The sequence below is a fragment of the Martes martes genome (genome assembly GCF_963455335.1).
Source record: "Martes martes genome assembly, chromosome: 10".
Taxonomy (NCBI): Eukaryota; Metazoa; Chordata; class Mammalia; order Carnivora; family Mustelidae; genus Martes; species Martes martes.
In genome coordinates, this window is record NC_137898.1 from 95,493,452 (window position 1) to 95,506,276 (window position 12,825).

General features: G+C 35.7%; 1 protein-coding gene across 1 annotated transcript in view; it reads right to left on the reverse strand.

Moving 5' to 3' along the window:
• Nucleotides 1-1,051: 1,051 nt before the first annotated feature.
• Nucleotides 1,052-12,825, reverse strand: part of CHEK1 (checkpoint kinase 1) — a 31,096-nt gene continuing 19,322 nt past the window's right edge. Inside the window, exons 8-13 of the mRNA XM_080815856.1 lie at nucleotides 10,463-10,558; nucleotides 6,894-7,002; nucleotides 6,502-6,679; nucleotides 6,100-6,231; nucleotides 3,177-3,278; nucleotides 1,052-1,943 (exon numbers count right to left, since the gene is read on the reverse strand). Coding sequence (XP_080671982.1) covers nucleotides 1,848-1,943; nucleotides 3,177-3,278; nucleotides 6,100-6,231; nucleotides 6,502-6,679; nucleotides 6,894-7,002; nucleotides 10,463-10,558 — 713 coding nt within the window. The 3' untranslated portion in view covers nucleotides 1,052-1,847. The remainder of the gene's footprint in view (nucleotides 1,944-3,176; nucleotides 3,279-6,099; nucleotides 6,232-6,501; nucleotides 6,680-6,893; nucleotides 7,003-10,462; nucleotides 10,559-12,825) is intronic.

Below are 12,825 nucleotides of genomic sequence, written 5' to 3' on the forward strand. Positions count from 1 at the left end.
AGTAAAGCACTCCAGGAAGAGGGAACAGCAAAGGAAAAGATCTTGAAATAAGAATATGTGCAAAGCAAATGCACCTAGGGCAGGGTAAGTGAGAAAGTGGCAGAGCAGGCCCAGATGCTGGTAAAAGAGCAGATCCCATAAAGCCAGGAGGTAAAAGAGAAAATTTTGAATTTTGTTTTAAGTGTGATGAAAAGCCATTAGAGTTGAGAAAAGGGGAAGGATTCCTGATTCACATTTTAGGAAGATCATTTTGGCTGCCTTTTTGAACTGTTGAAGGATAAGTAATATGAAAAGAGAGGTTAACAGTGCCTTCAACTAGAGTGCTTCTAGTAGAGGTGTGAAGTAGGATAGATAGTGAATAAATTTGCTAAATTGAATAGGATTTCCTGAATTAAATGTACAATATGAAAACCAAGTCAAGGAAGATTCCTGGGTTTTTGGCCCAGAGAACTGGAGAGCTGAATGTAGCATTACTGGGATAAACAGAAACTAGGGAGGAACAGGTTAGAAGACACAGACCAAAAGCTGGGTTTGGTCACCTGTTCACTATGAGTCAAATGGAAATGTCAGCTTGTCTGTGTCTTTAAAAAAAGTCTAAAGCTCACAGGAGAGGCCAAAGTCCGAGATAACTGTTTTTGAGAGTTACTAAAGACAATTTTCAAGAACAAAATTTTTCATATTTGAGAATTTACTGGCTCAATTCTTAGGAGTCACCTATCACTTCCTCTATGGATATACTGCAGTTAACGCAATTTACCAGTATACACTAATAAGCAATAAACTCTAACAATAAAATTTCACAAGTTCTTAGCTTCAGACTAAGATGATTAATTTTATAAATTACCAGGAAAAAGGAATACAGGGCCCAACCTAATACATTCAAAAATTAATATAAATTTTATCAGAAGAACAAAGTCTTAGTAAATCTAATAGTAAAAGAATTAGGAATCAGATCTATTTTTTTCAGTTTCCTTACTTCTCCCTCCTCTTTTATTCCCTACTACCTAGAAGCTTGGTCACCAAGAAGTCCACAGAGTTAGCTATTCATTTTCAAAATAGAATTTATTTCTGTAATAAAGAATTAAAATATGGCTGTGAAAGTAGAAAATAATATAGAAAAATATTTTAAATGTGCAACAGTAATTTTAGAGTAAAGGTAGTTAAGCACTAGAGTCCATGCTCAACATCTACTTGAAAGACCAACCAGTATTTTATATCTTATTAACTACAATGGAGAAAACATACCTACTTGCAATTTTAATTAACAGTTATAATTCAAAAACAGATTTATATATCTGATAAGGCCCTTGTGAAAATATAAGTACAAATCTTGAGGATATATTTTTTGAAGTTGGCTTCACTTTATAGACTGAAAAATTTACTGTCCAAAAGTCACAGGATTGCTTTATTACTAATCCATCCATATAATTAAATCAACATAGAGGAAATACCTACTTTTTGGATGAAACCAAATGCTTTGTCAATAATGCGACAATATTAAAAAAAAATAATGCGACAATATCATCTTTCATTACATTGGTATAAAAGCTGGTAAGCTCATGTATCCCCAAAGCTTGGTTTCCATCACATGGGTCTTTAGACACTAAACACAGGATGAAGAAATATCTAATGAATTCTATCCATTGGTTCCCCAAAGCTTTACTTACAGTGAACATATAGATGTTGTTTGTATGAAGAACATGCAAAAAGAATTGGAAAATGTTTGGCTAGAGGGAAGTCAACTCTTCAGAGACTATTGTTTGCAGTTTGCAGAATAGGATAATCTTCTCTAGGAAGAATAATGTCAACATAGCAGCACTATATTCATCAGGAATCCAATGGATCTCTCATGTGGCAGGAAGCCAAACCTTCTGGCTGCTCACAACATCACTCAGCTTCCCTTTAATCTTCAGGAAGTGTCTCTTGAATTCTAATCCATCGCCCTATATTAGGAATAATATCCATAAAATCAAACTCTCTTTAGTGGTTAAGAAGAGACAAACATCCTTAGTTATGCCCAGCTACAATCCTCATCAGGTCCTCTTATGAAGACCAAATATCCTAGACGAAATGGCTACACAAGTAATTCCAACTTGCTTTTGGGCCTATCACCGTTCCCAACACACTGCGCTCAGAGAGAGAAACAATTACACCTTGTTATTTAAAGCATTGCTATCTATGGACCTAAGTCACTGTTTTCCATTGGCACTGGGAGTTTAATTTAAATTTAAATTAAGCTACACATCTACACTGAAGTCTTGCCAAAATACTGTGGCAACAAAGCCAGTGATTCAGTTATGAGAAGAATTTTGTTACACTAGAATCTTAATAATTTAATTCCATACTAAGCATCTAGACAATGGTAATGCAGCAAATTTCCAATTTTAGAATGTGACCTATTTCTCCAACCTCCTTTAGGAGTCATGTACAATCTCTCAGGAAACAGAGAAAATGCTATTTTGGTCTTATATACCAGGCCAAACTATAACCTCAGAATCAGTAAATCCTAAAGAAATAATCGGAAATGTGAACAAGACTCTACAAATATATATATATATACACACATATATGTGTGTGTATAAGTATATATATACACACACACATATATGTGTATATATACATATATATTTATGTATATATGTATGTAAAAAAATTATAGACTTACTTATAACAGATAAATGTTCATCAGTTATACTGTTCATTTTGACAAACATAATTGTTATTAAAAAGATATATATATATGGATTAAATAAGAAATTTAGAATGGTTCAAAATATTCAGGGTAATTACTGTTGGACAGTATAATTTAGGATTATTTTTATTTTTACTTATTTACATTTTCTACAAAAAACTTCTATAATAAGGAAAATGTCATTTGGAAAAACTATGTTTTAGAAGGATAATGACAAAACAAATGTTCAGAACACTGAATGAAAAATAACAAGTTACCACATACTTATAAATGCCATGCCATAAATATAATACCATTTAAAAATTCTACCATAATGAAGACTACCGTAATGAAATAGTATAAAATAGGTCTCTGTTCTCTCTGGATGATAAGATCAAACTTTATTCTTTTTTTCTCCATTTTATATTTTCATATTTTTTAGGTTTCTACAATGAACATGTAATACTTCTTTAATAACAGCAAAACAGTTTTAAAAAAAAAGTACCTTAGAAAGCCGAAAGTCAACCAAGATCTTCTCATCCATTTCTACCAAATTCACTTTGAAAATCAGTTTATTGTTTCTCCTATCAGTTGTTGATACAGTAACCTAAGGCAATAAAAATAAGTATAGCCCAAATTACAAAACCATTTGTAATACTTCTCATTTCAAGGAATGACTAAAAAATACACGGGTATACCACAATTGTGCAACAGTGAAACCTCATGTTCTGGGAAAGTACAAGATGCTTCACACATGCACTGCTGGTGGGAATGTACAACAGTGCAGCTGCTTTGGAAAATCACTTGGCAGCTCCTCAAAAAGCTAAACATAGAGTTACTATATGCCTTAGCAATTCCATTAGCAGGTATATACCTAAGAAATTGGACATGTATTGTTATGGGTTGAATTGTATCCCCTCAAAATTCATATGTTCAAGCCCTAACCCCTCAGAATGTGACTGTATTTGGAGACTGGGCCTTTAAAGAGGTAACTGAGTTAAAATGAAACCACTAAGTGGGCCCTGATCCAATATGACTGGTATCTTTGTAAGAAAAAAAAAATTAGGATACAGAGAGAGACAGACACCAGGTATGCATGTGCAAGGAGGAAAGGCCAGATGAGGAAGCAGCAAGAGGGCTGCTATCTGAAAGGCAGAAGAGAGGCCTCAAAAGAGACCAAACTTCCCAGCACCTTGATCTTGGACTTCCATCTCTCAAATTGTGAAAAAATAAATTTCTGCTGTTTAAGCACCTAGTCTGTGATTATTTTGTTATGACAGCCCTGGCAAAGTTCATACAAAAACTGTACAAAAATGTTCATAGCAACATTATTCATAATAGCCAAAAAGTAGAAACATCCCAAATGTCCATCAACAGGTAAATGGTTAAATAAAATGTAGTCTTCTATCCACATAATGGAAGATTATTCTCCCATAAAAAGGAATGAAGTACTGATAAATGTAAACAACACAGATTAACCTTGAAAACATGCTAAGTAAAAGAAAACAGATATAAAAGGCATAAAATACCATATAAATCGTATTATGTAATTCCATTTATATGAAACATCCAGAAAAAGCAGTGCATAGAAACAGAAAGTAAATCATTGGCTGCCAGGAAATGAAGGGAGGAAAGAATGAGGAATGACTGCCAATTGCCATAGAGTTTATTTTCAGGGCAATGGGATGTTCTGTAATTAAATGGTGATGGTAGCACAATCTTGTGAATATACCAAAACCACTAAATTGTACACTTTAAAATGGTTAAGGTGATGATTTTTAGGTTACATGAGTTTCACTTCAATAAACCTACCTGATTAAAAAAAAGGGGGGGGGGGCACCTGGGTGGCTCAGTGGGTTAAGCCTCTGCATTCAGCTCAGGTCATGATCTCAGGGTCCTGGGATGGAGCCCTACATCAGGCTCCCTGCCGAGCAGGGAGCCTGCATCCCCTCCTCTCTCTGCCTGCCTCTCTGCCTACTTGTGGTCTCTCTCCCTGTGTCAAATAAATAAATAAAATCTTAAAAAAAAAAAAAATTACCTATACAACTGAGAGGAAAATCAGGCTGGTCTCAGATTTCTGCATAGTAACAACTTCCCCTAACTTTTAATTTTGAAAGCTTACAAATCTACCAAAAAAACCTGAAAGAATCTACAATAAATAACTATATACCCTTCATTGGTCTTATCAAAGTAGATAAGTATATGTTTATTTGACTTTTTTTATGTGGTTGTCTTTTTTTTTTTTTTTAAGTTTTCAACCAAGCTACTGAAAACAAACACTTCACTTCAACATGTTTCTCCTATGAACAAAGACATTCTCCTACAAACCACAATATTATGATAACACCCAAGAAATTTGGCACTGGTACAAAAATATTATTTAATGTAAAACCATATTCAAATTTCCCCAACTGTCCCAATAACATCCTTTATAGCTTTCTTTTCTTTAAATCCATGATTTAGTGAAAAATCATGCATTACATTATTTTTCAGGCCTCTTTAATATGTAATATTCACCTCTAATTGTTTTTTGTAACATCAGGTTTTTTTGTTTGTTTGTTTGTTTTTTTAAAAAAAAGCTGAAGGCAGAGGCTTTAACCCTCTGAGCCACCCAGGCGCCCCTGTAACATCAGGTTTTTGAAAAGCCTAAACACATTAGAATTTCAATGTTACAAATATGCTATAATAATATAAACAACAAAAATTGGTAGGCGGGAGCAGGGGAGATGGAAGAAATATAGGATTGTTAATATATTCATCTTTCACAGAAGGGAATCTTTCCTACTGTCACAATTTAAGTATATACAGTTTTTAAAAACATGACTTGCCTCTCTTGATATTTTTAATAAACATAAAGGAGACTTTCAATATTATTTCTTAAGGTAAAGAACATTTTAGGGGCACCTGGGTGGCTCAGTGGGTTAAGCCTCTGCCTTCGGCCCGGGTCGTGATCTCAGGGTCCTGGGATCGAGCCCCGCATCGGGCTCTCTGCTCGGCAGGGAGCCTGCTTCCCCCTCTCTCTCTGCCTGCCTCTCTGCCTACTTGTCATCTCTCTCTCTCAAATAAATAAATTAAAAAACAAAACAAACAAACAAAAAAACATTTTACTTAAGTCCTTGCAATTTCAATCGTTTCTCTTTCTTTCTTTCTTATTTTTCTGTCAGAGAGAAAGAGAGAGAGGAGGGGAGAGAGAGGATGAGAGCACAAGCAGGGGGAGTGGCAGGCAGAGGAAGAAGCAGGCTCCCTGCTGAGCAAGAAGCCTAATGTGGGACTCCATCCCAGCACCCTGGGATGCTCTGAGCCAAACGTAGACTAAACGACTAAGCCACCCAAGGCATTCCCCAGTTGTTTTTCAAAAATATTCTGATAATGATCATTTTTTACTTGAAATATTTACATTTTTCTTCAGGAAAATCTATGAAACATACCTGATTCATACAACTCTTTTTCCACTGATAGCCCAATTTCTCACAAGTCTCTTTCAGGCATTGATAAGATTTGTCTGCATCCAATTTGGTAAAAAATCGTGTCATCCTTTTAACCAAGCGCTGCCAAGGGTTCTACATGTCAAACAGAGGAAACCTGAATAAATCTGGTATCACCAAAAGCAGTCATATCATAGCTATTTGGTCTGAAAATTCTTTTCTGTGACTTAAGATTCTTATACAGGAAAGCAACCTTCAATTCTCTCTTCCTTGTTAAAAAAAAATATGTATATGCTAAAGTGTTAATACTGTATTTCTAAGATTTATGCTTTTTTTTTTTAAAAGGCTTTATGACAAAAACCAGAGGTTCTTCACCACTTATCTGAAAAAACTAAATTTCCTTACCTGTGAGGATCCTGGGGTGCCAAGTAATTGACTATTCAGGAGCATGTGATCAGGACACGTGGGTTGGGAAAAACTAATCCCTTGTACCAGTTTATCTATATATGAAGGACTGGTGTCCCATAATGAAAGACCTGTCCGTGGTTCTGGCTGTGAACTGGAATACTTCACATTTTCTTCACTGGAGCATTAAGATATGGGAAAAAAATATATATATCTTCAGGTAAAATCAATCAGGCCAAAAAAAAAAAAATCAATCAGGCCTTTCTTAGACCACATTACCATTCTCACACTGATAAAAATTACATTCATTATTAAGAAAAAATATATAATGTATTATTTCTTATGGGAATATTGCATTCAACAACTATTCGATCTTTATTAATTAATCTTACCTAGAGGCACTATTCACTGGAGAGAAGTCCAAATTGGATTGAATGTGCTTAGAAAATCTAGTAGGAGACTCTGATACACCACCTGAAGTGACTCGGGGCCTCTTTGCCCCTAAAAAAAAAAAATGTACATGTTGTACATGATTACGTAAGAAATGTGGTCATTATATTTATTTAAGAAATGTGGTCATTATAAACTTAGAAGGATTCACTTGTCAAATTACACATTTCACAAATCCTGACATGTAAGTATGTTCCAAGTGTGGGATTTTATACTAAGGCCATAGTCTTAATGGTACCATTTATAGTAACAGACAATGCTCTATGAAGACAAAGAGACCAAGTTAAAAAATCAAAACATTTTAAAATAAATAATTGATGATAATGGCAATAAACATTATGAATCTACTCTATCCAACATTCTTTGCTCCCCTGAAAAAGGTACCAAGAATAATTATTACACAGAATTATGATGCCACTATAAAATCATGGTTACTCCCCTAAGCTGGATCCTCAACAGTGACAGATGTTCCTATGTTTTTCTAGTCAGTTTCCTCTCCCTTTCTCCAAATGATTACTTCAAAACTTCTATACTCTTGTTAAATTCCCACAACCACCCATCTTTTCCTCCCTTCCATGCTCCTATCCAATGCCCATCCTTCTACTTATATGTGAGCCCCATACCCTCCTTTTTCTTCAGGGATCTTGATGCGCCTTCATTCCTTCTCTCTTAGACCTTCAGCCTTTTCCTCTCAACTGGAACTGTCCCGAAACCATTTAAACACACTTACATTTAGCCAAACATTTTATTTATTAATTCATTCATCCAAATATTTTATTAAGGCTACTATGCATCAGGCAGTAAGATGAAAGAAACAGCATGCTGGTATGCTGATGAGAAAGGAGAGAAAGAAAAATTAATGATGCAGGAGGAAAGCAGAAGAATTGCTAGACAACATCCCTGAGTAAGCAAAAGAGAACTGGGCCTTGTACACAAGACGGAGTTGACTTATATCTGGAACAATTTATTTATAGCAACTGAGGAGAAAGTGGAGTATATGAGCACAGAGGCACCTGGTCAGGTGAGTATAGATGGTGAAGAGAGCTTGTGGAAGTTCTCTTATGATTGTTTCTACTTTTCAGTGAAACTGTAAGTACTGTCACCGGCTGAGAGTGTGGATGGGGAAGGAGGTATTAGAAGTTGAAGAAAAAAGAAAAGGTATAAAAATGCGATTTAGAAGAATGAGGTTGTGAAAGAAGTGGAGAAATGTATTTTAATTGTCTAGTAGAGCTAAGGGCTCACTTGAGATTATTGATCCTGAATTTAAAGTGAACACTGTTATGTATTTTGGTCCAAATACCATCAGCTGTGCAGGTTTAAGTGTAGAATAGGCAGAAGACTGGATTAAACTTGGGTTGGGTTTTGACCAGTAAGCATGATGAAGAGAAGAATAGGACCAGAAAGCGGAAGCTGAATGTAAAGAAGTCATTATAATGACTGACCTTGGGATTTAAAGTAGTGAGGATAGAACTGAGGACCTAGTGAGGGAGCAGATAAGAGACAGTGAAAAGGAAGAAGAATTAGTGGATTGCATTTCCACTATAGGGTCAAAGGATTGCTGGAGTCAGGGTACTAGAGGAAGAAACCAGAAAAAATTTTGCCAGTAGTCAAAGCAGGATACTTGAAGAGAAGATCACTAGAGAAGAGAAGAGCAAGGAAATGTAAGATCAGGATACTGGAAGAATCATCCAAATGAATGTTTAAATCACCAAGAACCACAACAAAATGTACATTAACAGTCTTATTGGAGAGAGTGACAATGTGGCAAGAATTTTCATTAGGGGTTCAAAAGCTGATTGTAACAAGGATGGAACTGTGGGTGGTAATCTGATAATAAGAGATTCAAAATGAAGTTGGAGAGAAATGTAGGAAAAAGGGAGAAAGTGGCAAGGATGTCTGTCCCACCCCATGTTTCAAGGGCAGGAGCATGTGGGAAAGAAAACACCTACCACTGGAGAGGAAGCCTGTGTTCCCAGGGGAGAGTTGGATTATTAGAACAGAATGAAAGGTAAAAGACGCATTCGGAGAAGAGTTAAAAACTCATTCATCTCCAGCCATTGTCCTCTCTCCTCCCATTCACAGCCAGAGTGCTTGAATGAGCTGTCCACACTCTGCTTCATTACCTCTCTTTTAGACTATAATCACTGTACTCGACAATTACTCCCACCTCTCCACCAAACCTGTTCCTGCCACAACCATGAATAACTACTGGTCAAACTTTTAGGCTGCATGTTATCAACTCACTTAACAGTATCTGCTGCTATCATGCATTTTCTTCTCTTAGCTTCAATTCCTCCATGTTCTCTTGATGCTCCTCCCATTTCTTTGGCCATTTTTCTGTTTCCCTGGCCTCTACCTACCACTTAAATGTTGGCATTGCTTAAAGTTTCATATACTCAATTTCATCTACCAGTTTAAATTACCATCTATTTGCAGAAAACATCAAATATCAACATCTCAAGTCTGGTCCTATCTCCTGAGTTACACACATACACACATCCCCTTATTAGACAGTTTTACTTCTCAAATTCAACATGTCCAAAATTAAATAAAACTTCCCCCCAATTCTATTTTTCTTGAGTTATATCTCAGTAAATGGTACCATCATTTTCTGAGTTAGTCAACTCAGAAAGGAGTCCTCCTGGATTCCTCATCCTCCTTCATTTTCTACATATAAACAATCACTAGTCCTATCAATTCTAATTGGTAAATTTCTTTGGAATCTACTTCTTCCTTTCAATCCCATTGCCACTAATTTTATCCAAGGTACCATCTTCTCACGTCTAGGATAAAAAATGTCAAAAACAATGAAAAAAAAAGGTAGCCAGAAAGATCTTTTAAAACCAAATATATGATCATGTACTTCCTGGCTTAAAAATCTCTCAAAATCTTCCTCAATGGCCTTAAGTTTAAAGCTCAAAATCCTTAATGTGGCTTAAAAGGTCCCCCTCCACAATTTGGTCACTACCTAGCTTTCTAGCTTCATCTCAAACCTCTCTCCCTTTTTTATTTGCTCATTTACTCATTAAACATTTACTTAGAGCCTACAATGTACAACACACTGTGCTAACCACTGGTGACACCATGATGAACAAGCCAGACATGGTCCATGCCATACTGGCCTTCTTTTAAGTTCCTCAAATGTACCACCTTCCAAATTCTAAGACTCTCCAGATGTTGCTTCCTCTGTTCAGAATCTGCCACTCATCTTGCTAGTACCCATCAGGCTAGCTCTCCTTTAATCTTTAGACCTTAGATTTAATGTGATTTCCTCTGGAAGACAAGTTTTCTCTGTTACTTAAGACTTAGTCAAACACTTAGCTATAGTACTCTGACCTTCTATTAATAAAGTTCAAAATTATTTTTTGTATTTCTGTTTTCCCCACTAGACATTATAACCAACCTACATGAAGACAGAAACCACAGACATCTTGTGTTACTGACTTGTAATACTGACTGCAAGTGTCTTTTCTTTCACAGAAAAAAATACTCGTATTTTTCAGGATATTACCTTTCTTGAGTGGTTTATTGTACCATCTATCTTTTTTGATGTCTGGGATGGTAATCCTTACTGATGGATTCTCAACTAGGATTTTATGCAGCAAAGCTGAAAATAAAATATTAATCAACATTTACAAAAGAGTCATGCAGATTAGAAACTTGTGCTGTGGAACATTTTCTCTAGTAGTCTCCTTATATCCAAATATTTCTGGGCAAGAGAAGGAATAAACCTACTACATTATTGCTTTAATTTCAAGTAGTTGCTCTTCGCTACATTCTCAGATCTGATTTTTGGTTGTCTGCAAACAAGGAGAACATGAGCCAGGTGCAAATGTTTCTCCCTGTGTACGACATTAACAAAAAGATACAAAAACCCTCATCAATTTTCAATACCAAGCATTATTGTTCTAATATGTCATATTATGTTCTCATTCACCCAGTTTTATGAGGAAAATCTACTTTCCAATAACTTTTTAAGAGAAAATAACATAAGCAATTATCATCCTAAAGTATCTAACCTTCATAAAAAAATTCATACGTTTCCAAAACATAAAATTATTATTATTATTTTTTAATTTATTTGCCAGAGAGAGAGTACACACAAGCAGGCAGAGAGGCAGGCAGAGGCAGCAAGAGAAGCAGGCTCCCTGCTGAACAAGGAACCCGATGCGGGACTCGATCCCAGGACCCTGGGATCATGACCTGAGCCGAAGGCAGCGGCTTAACCAACTGAGCCACCCAGGTGTCCCGAAAACATAAAATTATTTTCTAATGGAGCAAGGTTTAAATGAAAAACTGAAACTATAAAAACACAAAAACAGGGGCGCCTGGGTGGCTCAGTGGGTTAAAGCCTCTGCCTTCGGCTCAGGTCATGGTCCCAGGGTCCTGCGATGGAGCCCAGCGTCGCGTTGGGCTCTCTGCTCGGCAGGGAGCCTGCTTCCTCCTCTCTCTCTGCCTGCCTCTCTGCCTACTTGTGATCTCTGTCTGTCAAATAAATAAATAAAATCTTTAAAAAAAAACACACACACAAAAACACAGGGAATTTTTTTCTAAGTTAGAGGTAGGGAAGACCTTTCCAAACATAACAATATAGTCAGAAAACCACAAAGCACAAAAATAATAGATTTGAATAAAAATATAGAATTTCTGCATGTGAAAATAGCATAAACAAAATAAAAATGCATGGCAAATTGTGAAAACTATCTGTAACAAATGCAAAGATCTAATGATATTAATGTTTAAAAAAAAAACAAACCTCATATAAAATATTAAGAAAATCTCCCTGGTAGAAGTGAGTAAAACAGATCATCCACAAAAATGGACAAAAAGCTAGCAATGGCTATACCACCTCACTGATATTGAATTTAAAATAAAGATAAAAATCAGTGACTATAGGGGTACCTACGTGGCTCAATCTGTTAAGCAACAGACTCCTAGCTTCCACTAAGTTTGTGATTTCCAAGTCCTGAGATTGCGCCCAATGCTGGGCTCCACGCTCAGTGCAGTCTGCGGAAAACACTCTCTACCCTTCCCCACTGCACGCATACACCATGTGCACTCTCCCTCTTGAAAATAAATAAATCTTAAAAAAATAAATAAATCTTTGGGGCACCTGGGTGGCTTAGTCAGTTAAGTGTCTGCCTTCAGCTCAGGTCATGATGAGCCCCAAGTCAGTCTCCCTGCTCAGTGGTGACCCTGCTTCTCCCTCTGCCTGCTGCTCTCCCTACTTGTACATGCGTGCTCTATCTTTCTGTCAAATAAATAAATAAAGTTTTTCAAAATAAAGTCTTTCAAAATAAATAAATAAATGAAATCTTTTTAAAAATTTAAAAATATTAACTAATGAGATTAGGATGAAATGGTACAAAGTTTCTAAAAGGCAATTTGGCCATGTAAGCCATAGTAATTAAAAACTGCCTACATCCCTAACACTTCTGGATTTGTTTTTTAATTAAATAATTTAAAGGTATGTGCATTATGTGGATGATCATTATGTCTTTCATAAGTGAAAAATTAAAAAAATTTACAAATCTTTTTAAAAAAAAGTGAATTGGTTGAATATAGTAAACATACCCACACAGTAATATTCCATCACAGCCTTTAAAAACAATGATGCAGACCTACAATTATAGTCACTGGAAAAATGTCCATGACTATACTATAGCATTACGGCAAAAAAACAGGTTATAAGACAGCATACATACTGTGATCTCATTTTCTATAAAAACATGCATACTTATAAGTAATATACATATATAACAAATGTATATATGTTATACATCTTTACAACAAAGTGTAGAACTGCATATCAAAATATTAAAAGAAGCTATTTCTGAGTGCTGGGATTATACAGTTGTTGTTTTTTTAAATATT